The sequence below is a fragment of the Oncorhynchus clarkii genome, chromosome 12 (assembly GCF_045791955.1).
Source record: "Oncorhynchus clarkii lewisi isolate Uvic-CL-2024 chromosome 12, UVic_Ocla_1.0, whole genome shotgun sequence".
NCBI classification, from domain to species: Eukaryota; Metazoa; Chordata; class Actinopteri; order Salmoniformes; family Salmonidae; genus Oncorhynchus; species Oncorhynchus clarkii.
Genome location: NC_092158.1, coordinates 20,918,712 through 20,931,024, shown reverse-complemented (window position 1 = coordinate 20,931,024; position 12,313 = coordinate 20,918,712). Strand labels below are relative to the sequence as shown.

The 12,313-nt window shown below is 41.2% G+C and overlaps 1 protein-coding gene across 2 annotated transcripts in view; it reads right to left on the bottom strand.

Annotated features, from left to right (window-relative positions):
- The window catches only part of LOC139422867 (splicing regulator ARVCF-like), a 39,860-nt gene that overhangs the window by 6,570 nt on the left and 20,977 nt on the right, over positions 1–12,313 (bottom strand). For both annotated transcript variants that reach the window (XM_071174293.1, XM_071174292.1), the window contains exons 8-9: positions 5,620–5,637; positions 2,367–2,438 (exon numbers count right to left, since the gene is read on the bottom strand). In XM_071174293.1, coding sequence (XP_071030394.1) covers positions 2,367–2,438; positions 5,620–5,637 — 90 coding nt within the window. The remainder of the gene's footprint in view (positions 1–2,366; positions 2,439–5,619; positions 5,638–12,313) is intronic.

Below are 12,313 nucleotides of genomic sequence, written 5' to 3'. Positions count from 1 at the left end.
AAAGCACCTGCGCTCAGGTCTGTTCAAAGCTGGTCCGACCAATTGGATTCCACGCTTCAAGATCGCTTCGATCACTTGGACTGGATTATGTTCCGCATAGCTTCCAACAACAACATTGATGAATACGCTTATTCGGTGAGCGAGTTTAGTAGCAAGTGCATCGGTGATGTTGTACCCACAGCGTCTATTAAAACATTCCTCAACCAGAAACGTGGATTGATGGCAGCATTCACGCAAAACTGAAAGCGCGAACCACTGCTTTTAATCAGGGCAAGGTGACCGGAAACATGACCGAATACCAACAGTGTAGCTATTCCCTCCGCAAGGCAATCAAACAAGCTAAATGTCAGTATAGAGACATGTATGTGGCAGGGTCTACAGTCAATCACGGACTACAAAAGAAAAACCAGCTCCGTCGCGGACCATGATGTCTTGCTCCCAGACAAACTAAACAACTTCATTGCACGCTTTGAGGACAATATAGTGCCACTGACACGGCCCGCTACCAAAACCTGCGGGCTCTCCTTCACTGCAGCCAACGTGAGTAAAACATTTAAACGTGTTAACCCTCGCAAGGCTGCAGGCCCAGACGGCATCCCCAGCCGCGTCCTCAGAGCATGCGCAGACCAGCTGGCTGGTGTGTTTACGGACATATTCAATCAATCCTTATCCCAGTCTGCTGTTCCCACATGCTTCAAGAGGGCCACCATTGTTCCTGCTCCCAAGAAAGCTAAGGTAACTGAGCTAAACGACTACCGCCCCGTAGCACTCACTTCCGTCATCATGAAGTGCTTTGAGAGACTAGTCAAGGACCATATCACCTCCACCCTACCTGACACCCTAGACCCACTCCAATTTGCTTACTACCCCAATAGGTCCACAGACGACGCAATCGCATCACACTGCACACTTCCCTAACCCATCTGGACAAGAGGAATACCTATGTAATAATGCTGTTCATCAACTGCAGCTCAGCATTTAACACCATAGTACCCTCCAAACTCGTCATTAAGCTCGAGACCCTGGTTCTCGACCCCGCCCTGTGCAACTGGGTACTGGACTTCCTGACGGGCCTCCCCCAGGTGGTGAGGGTAGGTAACAACATCTCCACCCCGCTGATCCTCAACACTGGGCCCCACAAGGGTGCCTTCTCAGCCCTCTCCTGAACTCCCTGTTCACCCAGGACTGCGTGGCCGTGCATGCCTCCAACTCAATCATCAAGTTTGCAGATGACACTACAGTGGTAGGCTTGATTACCAACAACGACGAGACGGCCTACAGGGAGGAGGTGAGGGCCCTCAGAGTGTGCTGTCAGGAAAGTAACCTCATACTCGATGTCAACAAAACAAAGGAGATGATCGTGGACTTCAGGAAACAGCAGAGGGAGCAGCCCCCTATCCACATCGACGGGACAATAGTGGAGAGGGTATAAAGTTAAGTTTCTCGGCTTACACATCACGGACAAACTGAAATGGTCCACCCACACAGACAGCGTGGTGAAGAAGGAGCAGCAGCGCCTCTTCAACCTTAGGAGGCTGAAGAAATTTGGCTTGTCACCAAAACCACACAAACTTTTACAGATGCACAATCGAGGTCCATCAAAGCGGGGACCGAGAGACTGAAAAACAGCTTCTGTCTCAAGGCCATCAGACTGTTAAACAGCCATCACTAACATTGAGTGGCTGCTGCCAACATACTGACTCAACTCTAGCCGCTTTAATAATGGAAAAATGTATGTAATAAATGTATCACTAGCCACTTTAAACAATGCCACTTTATATAATGTTTACATACCCTACATTACTCACCTCATATGTATATACTGTACTCTATACCTGCATTTTGCCTATGTCGTTCGGTCATCACTCATTTCTATATTTTTATGTACATATTCTTATTCATTCCTTTACACCTGTGTGTATAAGGTAGTTGTTGTGAAATTGTTAGGTTAGATATTACTGCATGGTCGGAACTAAAAGCACAAGCATTTCGCTACACTGGCATTAACATCTGCTAACCATGTGTATGTGACAAATCAAATTTGATTTGAGTATGAATACTTTCTGAAGGTACTGCAACCACAGAAACCACATCAAGCCATTCCATATTGTATTGTACTCATACAGTAACTGACATACAGCATTTGTATGGACCATGTGGTTCTATCAAAGCATTCAGACAGTCTACTTTTGTGTCTGATTGGTTCCCATACAATCCAGTCACTTCTTGACATTATAACACATTGGGAACTATTCTACATCATGCACAATACATTTTATAGATGCCTCATGCCAAGGTTAAGGCTTTCCACACTGTAGGTCTTTGGAATGCAGATCCACAGATCACTAAAGATGCTACATATTTACCTTTCGTTGGTTGTGTGCGTTTGGGTAAATCCAGTGTACCATATTTTTTGTCACCTGGTCCGTTTCTCCAGCCTAGACAAAATACACACACGCAGGCACGCACACACACACACACACACACAGACACACACAAACACACACACCGTGGTTAGCAAAAAAGCACAATTGAAATCTCAAGGTATGACACACAGTAAATAGGAAATATCAAAACATGGGAAGTGTATAAAGACATGACGATGATAATGAGTCAGAAATACCAAGGTCTTCCATTGAAGCTCAAGACTTGAGGTAGACAACAGAGCAAGCAACCACAGAGAAGAGGTCCTGGAGTCTCATAGTTGACTGAACATTATTATGTATTTGAAGAATTTATTTCCAAAACGCTATATGCACCAATTTTTTACATTTGTGTTTTTTTTCATCAGAATTGATTGCTTATGAGTACCTTCATGCGTGTGTAAAATATTACTGTTTTCTGATTTTTTTATTCATTGATTTTAGATGTGAATGAAAATGTTGTTTTTGAAAACTGAAATCTGTTGTACCTCATTTCTACCAGTATGTCACCGTGCAGCTAGAGGCAAAAAAAAACTGTAGATCATCTTTACTCCACACACAGAGATGCATACAAAGCTCTCCCTCGCCCTCCATTGGGCAAATCTGAACATAACTCTATGGCTGGGATCATCAACTAAATTCAGCTGCGGGCTGATTTTTTTTTTTCTTGAACGGAAGGTCAGGGGGCCAGAATATAATTACAAATAATTTGCAGACTGCAAATTAATCACAAGAAGCCCCATAGTTGCACATATGTGGTAATACAGATTTCCTAAATGAAAATCACTCAGAGCTGATATGCTAGAGTTTTTACAATATTTTAGGTCCAACAATTAAATCTTTTTTTTTTTTTTTTGCTCTGAAAACTTTGGGGGAACAAATAAAATTGCTGCCAGTTGGGGAACCCTGCTCTATGGAATATGGAATACGTTCAATGATTCGTCCAATGGCATTGAGGAGTTTCCCACATCTGTCACCAGCTTCATTAATAAGTGCATCGACAACGTCGGCCCCACAGTGACTGTACATACATATCCCAACAAGAGGCCATGGATTACAGGCAACATCCGCACTGAGCTAAAGGCTAGAGCTGCCGCTTTCAAGGAGTGGGACACTAATTTGGACACTTATACGAAATCCTGCTACGCTTTCTGACTAACCATCAAACAGGCAAAGCATCAATAATGAACTAGAACTGTGGTTCTCAATCTGTGGGAATCCAGAATCCCTGAATCATGTCGTATTTTTTGAGTCACTCAAACATCACATGAATACACATTAGAAATGGCAAAATGCATAGAATTGCAAGAACATTAGCTTTAAAACTGCAAAATATCTTCTGCCCTCCATGACAAAGTGCAAAATTGCTTCAAATATGTTTCAAACCTGAACAGTTTATGTCATGAACAGTGCTTGTGCCCATAGAAATAGATGTGGCGTGCAGGGTGGGCAAGGGATGTTCCCCAATGGTGGAAGGGGCGCCTGAGTGAAACAGTTTGGGAACCCCTGGACTAAAGAGTCAGTCGATAAGAGCTTCATATTACTGTATTGACATTTTTTTTAACAAATTATTATATTGATGTCACCACACGGTCAGGTCTCTGACCTCCCTATAGGCTGTCTCGTCATTGTCGGTGATCAGACCACTGTTGTGTCATCAGCAAACTTAATGATGGTGTTGGAGTTGTGCCCTCAAAGCTCATCACTAAGCTAAGGACCCTGAGACTAAACACGTCCCTCTGCAACTGGATCCTGGACTTCCTGATAGGTCGCCCCTAGGTGGTAAGGGTAGGTAACAACACATCAGCCACGCTGATCCTCAACACGGGAGCCCCTCAGGGGTGCGTGCTCAGTCCCCTCCTGTACTCCCTGTTCACTCATGACTGCACGGCCAGGCACAACTCCAACACCATCATTAAGTTTGCCGATGGCCTGATCATCGACAATGGTGAGACAGCCTATAGAGAGCAACTCCAACACCATCATTAAGTTTGCCGATGGCCTGATCACCGACAATGACGAGACAGCCTATAGGGAGGAGGTCAGAGACCTGACCATGTGGTGCAAGGATAACAACCTCTCCCTCAATGTGATCAAGACAAAGGAAATTATTGTGGACTACAGGAAATGGAGGGCCGAGCATGCCCCCATTCTCATCGACGTGGCTGTAGTGGAGCAGGTTGAGAGCTTCAAGTTCCTTGGCGTCTACATCACCAACAAACTAACATGGTCCAAGCACACCAAGACAGTCGTGAAGAGGGCACAACAAAACCTATTTCCCCCCCAGGAGACTGAAATTATTTGGCATGGGTCCTCAGATCCTCAAAACACTCTACAGCTGCACCATCGAGAGCATCCTGACGGGTTGCATCACTGCCTGGAAGGGCAACTGCTCGGCCTCTGATCGCACGTCACTACAGAGGGTAGTGCGTACGGCACAGTACATCACTGGGGCGAAATTTACTGCCATCCAGGACCTCTATACCAGTCTGTGTCAGAGGAAGGCCCTAAAAATTGTCAAAGACTCCTGCCACCCTAGTCATAGACTGTTCTCTCTGCTACCACAAGGCAAGCGGTACCGGAGCGCCAAATCTAGGTCCAAGAGGCTTCTAAACAGCTTCTACCCCCAAGCCATAAGACTCCTGAACATCTAATCAAATGGCTACCCAGGCTATTTGCATTGCCCCTATTTGCTCTTTAATTATTTGTACTTTTATTTCTTGTTGTTTTGGTATTTCTTCTGAAAACTACATTGTTGGTTAAGGCCTTGTAAGTAAGCATTTCACTATAAGGTCTACACTTGCTTGATAAATATATAATTTGTAAATTTCTTCATAAAAAATGTAGTTATTTATTATTTAACTGTGTAAAACCTAGCAATACAACTTATTTCTCAGAGTGAGGCAGATATATAGTATTATTTGTCTCTCTGAAGTGAAACCAAGTAATAGATTTTAAACAAATACATGTCTGTCATTGAACAATACCATGCCAAATCAAATTTTTATTTGTCACATACACATGATTAGCAGATGTTAATGCGAGTGTAGCCATAGTTAGATAGTGAGAAAACACACCAATCTCTTTCATAATTTATTTTACCAACATTTTTGAAAATATATACATATATAGCGTTTTGGAATTAAACTACATTTTTTGATTGTCAAATATAATTTATTTATTTAGACAGACTTACTTTGATTGAACCACTCCTCTTGTGAATGGTGATGGAAGGAAACAAATCAAAAGACAAATAAGGAAGACATTTTCAAATGGCAAATATAGCATTACAGCAATACAAACGACACACCAGAAATCACCCAATTCTACACCTATTACATGCTTGCCAAAGTATGTGGTACATTTCACTACTCTAAGCACAAAAATCTTAACAGATCATCAAAATGGCTCATTTTTATAAACTCTAAGCACATTTTCAATTGACCGAGTACAACAAACAAATTCACAAAGGCACTTGTTCGCTGCACCTTTTCATTTGGATACATATTTAATCTATCTGCTTTTCAAAATGTAATATTCACTTAACTTTTTATATGATTTTCTTGTCATTTGTTAACAATACAATGAACTGGATGTGGCCTTAATTAATGCATGATCATTCTTGATCAGCCAGTGTGCTTCAATAGGACAAAATGGAAAGAGTCACTCATGTGCTACCATTTGGAATTATATTGTAGTGTACAATGCACTGCTGAAATACCTGGGTTGTATGTATAACAATATGCTGTTTTCCATTTATTATCTGATTTCATTAATACACTGTAAGCAGAGAGACAGTAAATACTGTATCAGTTGACAAGTCACATAGAAAAGGTGATCTTGAACAGTGGTGAACTGTCATTCAGGGCAGGTGGGGCTCTGAGCCCTACCTGTTCATCCCCACCTGTTTTTTATGATATGTGACACACGTTAATGTGTCACAAATCAGTTTGCAAACAATGTAAAAAATATATATTTGAGTTAATAAAGCCACATACAAACATGGTCTCTTTTTTGCTTTCTTGACTAAGGCAGCTCCAAAATGCATGTATTTCAGCCTAGCTCAGTGCTTTCTGTGGTGGTGGGGCAGCCAGTGGAAAATACAGAGCGTAGCCATTGGTAAAGTTCTCTAGTTGCGCCGTGATTGGCTCAGTGTTCTGTTACTCATGAGGAAACTACGTCACTGCAAAGTCTACAAGGAGAGCTCGAAAATTCAAGCCCCTTGGGTGATGCCACAGAGTTACATTAGAAGTGCCCATCCAAGAAGGCTCAAGGTCATTGGTCACAGATAAAATGGCATCAAATCACGTTATATTTACTGAAGCTTTGATTGGACTGATCATGTCAACATCATACTTTCAAAATCTTAGCTAGCAAGCTAGACAAGCAGTCATCATCATGAATCAAGTCAACAGTCTAGTGGCAAATCCTTTTCAGTCCTTGTCATATGAAGAGAAATTATAGATAAAAAGTACAGTTGAAGTCGGAAGTTTACATACACCTTAGCCAAATACATTTAAACTCAATTTTTCACACTTCCTGACATTTAATATACCTAGGTGTCTGGTTAGACTGTAAACTCTCCTTCCAGACTCACATCAAACATCTCCAATTCAAAGTTAAATCTAGAATTGGCTTTCTATTTCACAACAAAGCATCCTTCACTCATGCTGCCAAACATACCCTTGTAAAACTGACCATCCTACCAATCCTCGACTTCGGTGATGTCATTTACAAAATAGCCTCCAATACCCTACTCAATAAATTGGATGCAGTCCATTACAGTGCCATCCGTTTTGTCACTAAAGCCCCATATACTACCCACCACTGCGACCTGTACGCTCTCGTTGGCTGACCCTCGCTTCATACTCGTCGCCAAACCCACTGGCTCCAGGTCATCTATAAGTCAGCAGATATCTCTCTGGTCACCCCCAAAACCAATTCTTCCTTTGGCCGCCTCTCCTTCCAGTTCCCTGCTGCCAATGACTGGAACGAACTACAAAAATCTCTGAAACTGGAAACACATCTCCCACACTAGCTTTAAGCACCAGCTGTCAGAGCAGCTCACAGATGACTGCACCTGTACATAGCCCATCTATAATTTAGCCCAAACAACTACCTCTTTCCCTACTGTATTTATTTATTTTGCTCCTTCGCACCCCATTATTTCTATCTCTACTTTGCACATTCTTCCACTGCAAATCAACCATTCCAGTGTTTTACTTGCTATATTGTATTTACTTCGCCACCATGGCCTTTTTTTGCCTTTACCTCCCTTATCTCACCTCACTTGCTCACATTGTATATAGACTTATTTTTCTACTGTATTATTGACTGTATGTTTGTTTTACTCCATGTGTGACTGTGTTGTTGTATGTGTCGACCTGCTTTGCTATATATTGGCCAGGTCGCAATTGTAAATTAGAACTTGTTCTCAACTTGCCTACCTGGTTAAATAAAGGTGAAATAAATAAATAAATCATCAGAGTAACAATTCCCTGTTTTAGGTCAGTTAGGATCACCACTTTATTTTAAGAATGTGAAATGTCAGAATAATAGTAGAGAGAATGATATATTTTAGCTTTTATTTCTTTCATCACATTCCCAGTGGGTCAGAAGTTTACATACACTCAATTAGTATTTGGGAGCATTTCCTTTAAATTATTTAACTTGGGTCAAACGTTTCGGTAGCCTTCGACAAGCTCCCCACAATAAGCTTTTGGCCCATTCCTCCTGACAGAGCTGGTGTAGAGTCAGGTTTGTATTCCTCCTTGCTCGCACATGCTTTTTCAGTTCTGCCCACAAATTTTCTATGGGATTGAGGTCAGGGCTTTGTGATGGCCAATCCAATACCTTGACTTTGTTGTCCTTAAGCCATTTTGCCACGACTTTGGAAGTATGCCTGGGGTCATTGTCCATTTGGAAGACCAAATTGCGACCAAGCTCTAACTTCCTGACTTCCTGATTTTCCTCCCTCATGTTGCCATCTATTTTGTGAAGTGCACCAGTCCCTCCTGCAGCAAAGCACCCCCACATCATGATGCTGCCATCCTCTGTGCTTGCTTCATGGTTGGGATGGTGTTCTTCGGCTTGCAAGCCTCCCCCTTTTTCAACCAAACATAACAATGGTCATTATGGCCAAACAGTTCTATTTTTATTTCATCAGACCAGAGGACATTTCTCCAAAAAGTATGATTCTTGTCCCCATGTACAAACCGTAGTCTGGCTTTTTTATTGCATTTTTGGAGCAGTAGCTTCTTCCTTGCTGAGCGGCCTTTCAGGTTATGACGATATAGAACTCGTTTTACTGTGGACATAGATACTTTTGTACCTGTTTCTTCCAGCATCTTTACAAGGTCCTTTGCTGTTGTTCTTGGATTGATTTGCACTTTTCACACGAAAGTACGTTCATCTCTAGGAGACAGAACGCGTCTCCTTCCTGAGCGGTATGACGGCTGCGTGGTCCCATGTTGTTTATACTTGCGTACTATTATTTATACAGATGAACATGGTATCTTCAGGCGTTTGAAGATTGCTCCCAAGGATAAACCAGACTTGTGGAGGTCTACAATATTTTTTCTGAGGTCTTGTCTGATTTCTTTGGATTTTCCCATGATGTCAAGCAAAGAGGCACTGAGTTTGAAGGTAGGCCTTGAAATACATCCACAGGTACACCTCCAATTGACTCAAGTGATGTAAATTAGCTTATCAGAAGCTTCTAAAGCCATGACATCATTTTATGGAATTTTCCAAGCTGTTTAAAGGCACAGTCAACTTAGTGTATGTAAACTTCTGACCCACTAGAATTGTGATACAGTGAAATAATCTGTCTGTTAGCAATTGTTGGAAAAAATACTTGTGTTATGCACAAAGTGTCCTAACAGACTTGCCAAAACTATAGTTTGTCAACAATACATTTGTGGAGTGGTTGAAAAACAAGTTTTAATGACTCCAACCTGTATGTAAACTTCCGACATCAGCTGTATCGGTGCTCATCGGCCATTGGACATAAACATTACACTACAAGTTGGAAATCGCAAATTCAACAATGAGTGGTTTGGAAGGAATCAGTGGCTAACTGCAAGCGTTGCAAAGCAATCACTAGCCTGCTATTCATTGGAGAAGGTGTGTGGTCCAAGTCTTAGTTTAAGGGTCTCTTTTCCATGCTTAAAAGCATAAAGATTCACATGCAACACCATGGGCCAGAAAAGGTTGAATACATTGGCCATGCTGTCAATACAGCATGACTTCTGCCGCATTCAAAATAACTGGAAACTCGGAACTAGGAAATCTCAGACTTCACTGAGATTACTGGGACCTCAGGAGAAAAACAAGTTCTGACAGGGAAAATACGTTTTGAACGGTCATCCAAATCAGAAATCTAAATCGGGAACTCTGGCTTCTTTCTAGAGCGCCAACCTGAAGATCACCGACATCATGATTAGACCTTGTTTTTTGTTTTTGTTTCCAGTTGTCTTGAAATCCAGAGAATGCTAGACTTTGATGGCAAAGTTTGATGACAAACTCTTCCCACAAGAAGGACAGCCACGCCACATTCCTGTTCAAGTGAGCACATCACAACAAGAGTCCAAAGATATATTGTATGCTGCTGCGTAAATTATGTAATTTGCCAGGGAGATATGTATAGTATAGCTACGAAAGTAATACTATGTTGTGTAGTAAGATGTTAGTATCCCATGTGCCTCACCCTAATAATTTGGTCCCTTTCCCACTCATAATTTCAGGCTAGGGTCTATTTTTCTCCACTTCCTGTCTGACTGACATGCCCAAGGTAAACTGCCTGTTACTCAGGCCCAGAAGCCAGGATATGCATATAACTGGTACCATTGGATATAAAACACTTTGAAGTTTTTATAAATGTTAAAATAATGTATGAGACTATAACACAATTGATATGGTAGGAGAAAATACCAAAAAATACCAACCGGAATTATTATTTTTTTGATAGTCCATGCTACTACAATGGAATGCTATGGGGCATTTGCAATTCCAGCTCCCAGATTGCAATTCCTATGGCTTCCACTAGATGTCAACAGTCTGTTCAAGGTTTCAGGCTTGTTTCTTCCCAAACGAGGAAGAATTTTGAGTTTTGGTACTGGGAGTCAGAGTTGGAAATCAGTCTGTGCGCACGCACGACGAAGAGGACATGAACCTGCTAATTTTGCTTTCCTATTGAACATACATCTATCCGTATTAAATATTATAGTTTAATTACATTTTAGGGTACCTGAGGATTAGATAGAAACGTGTTTTGACATGTTTTAACAAAGTTTAGCGGTAGCTTTTTTGATTCCTTTCTCTGCATGTTGAACAAGTGGATTACTCAAATCGATGGCACCAACTAAACAGACTTTTTGGGATATAAAGAAGGATTTTATCTCACAAAACGACCATGCATGTTGTAGCTGGGACCCTTTGGATTGCAAATCAGAGGAAGATTTTCAAAAAGTAAGTGAATATTTAAAGCCTGTGCTGGTTGAAAAATATTTTGATGTGGGGCGCCGTCCTCAAACAATCGCATGGCATGCTTTTGCTGTAAAGCCTATTGTAAATTGGACACTGCAGTTAGATTAACTAGCCCTAAGAATAACTTAGCCTACTGTTCTGACTTGGTACATACACTAAGTTGACATATAGCCTGTTTTAGAGAAATGTTGAATATTGTAAGAGCTTTCATTGTCTCTGCTTATATGCCCCCTTTATTTATCCTTCGGTTATGACTTGGTGTACAGGGAGAATACTGTAAGAACAGTCCATGTTCTGAATTCTGTCGCTGTACATTTCAAAAGTACTGAACAAATAGTTATATTGACTTAGTCCGTCTTAGCTCGCTCATTAATGACTTAATCGAAATTACGGATTGCCTCTTATCCGCTCATCATTCCCTTATTCCATAGTTTGTATATCTTAATTGTCAGTAGAAACCACATTTGTTTAAGCAAGTCAGCCATATCAGCTATGTTTTTTTTTAAGGCAGTAAATTAGGCCGAATGAACTGTTTCGCTGCCAGACTCCGCTGATAGCCGGGTGTAGCAGTGGTAAGGATTCCCTCCATGGTGCTGAAAAGAAAGTTCTGCTGTTGGGACAGCTTTATGTAGGCCCTAACAGTTTGTGGGCGCGTTTGTCACCGTTATAATGCAATTAATTTATTGTTTAGTGTTGTATTGTGTAGTGGCTTTGCTGGCATGCATCCTCCCAAAAAATGGTTGAGTTTGCTCCACCAAGATTTACATGCTAAAATTGCCATTGCGCTTGAACAATATTGCATGGGACAGAAATAGCATACAACACCATGGTACTGTCACGTTCTGACCTTAGTTCCTTTGTTTTGTCTTTTGTTTTAGTATGGTCAGGGCGTGAGTTGGGTGGGTTGTCTATGTAAGTTTTTCTATGATTTTCTATTTCTGTGTTTGGCCTGGTATGGTTTTCAATCAGAGGCAGCTGTCAATCGTTGTCCCTGATTGAGAACCATATTTAGGTAGCCTGTTTTCGATTGTGTTTTGTGGGTGGTTATTTTCTGTCTAGTGTGTTTTGTCACCTTACAGAACTGTTTCGGTTTCGTTTCTTTCTCTTTGTTATTTTGTTTAGTGTTCTGAGTTTAAATAAATATCATCATGAACACATACCACGCTGCGCTTTGGTCCTCACATCATTCCAACGACGAGCATTACAGGTACGTTTTTACAGTAGCCAACTGCTTTACAATACCCCTATTTCTGATTATTTGTCCTGCTTATGTACTGTATAAGGATAATGAAACTGTAAGACTGAAATATTTCTGAACATGCTCATAACCTGCCATTGGGTACATATAATTTCTTTATATTGTTTTATGTATTGTTAGGGAAGATTCAGAATTTGTTGGTAAC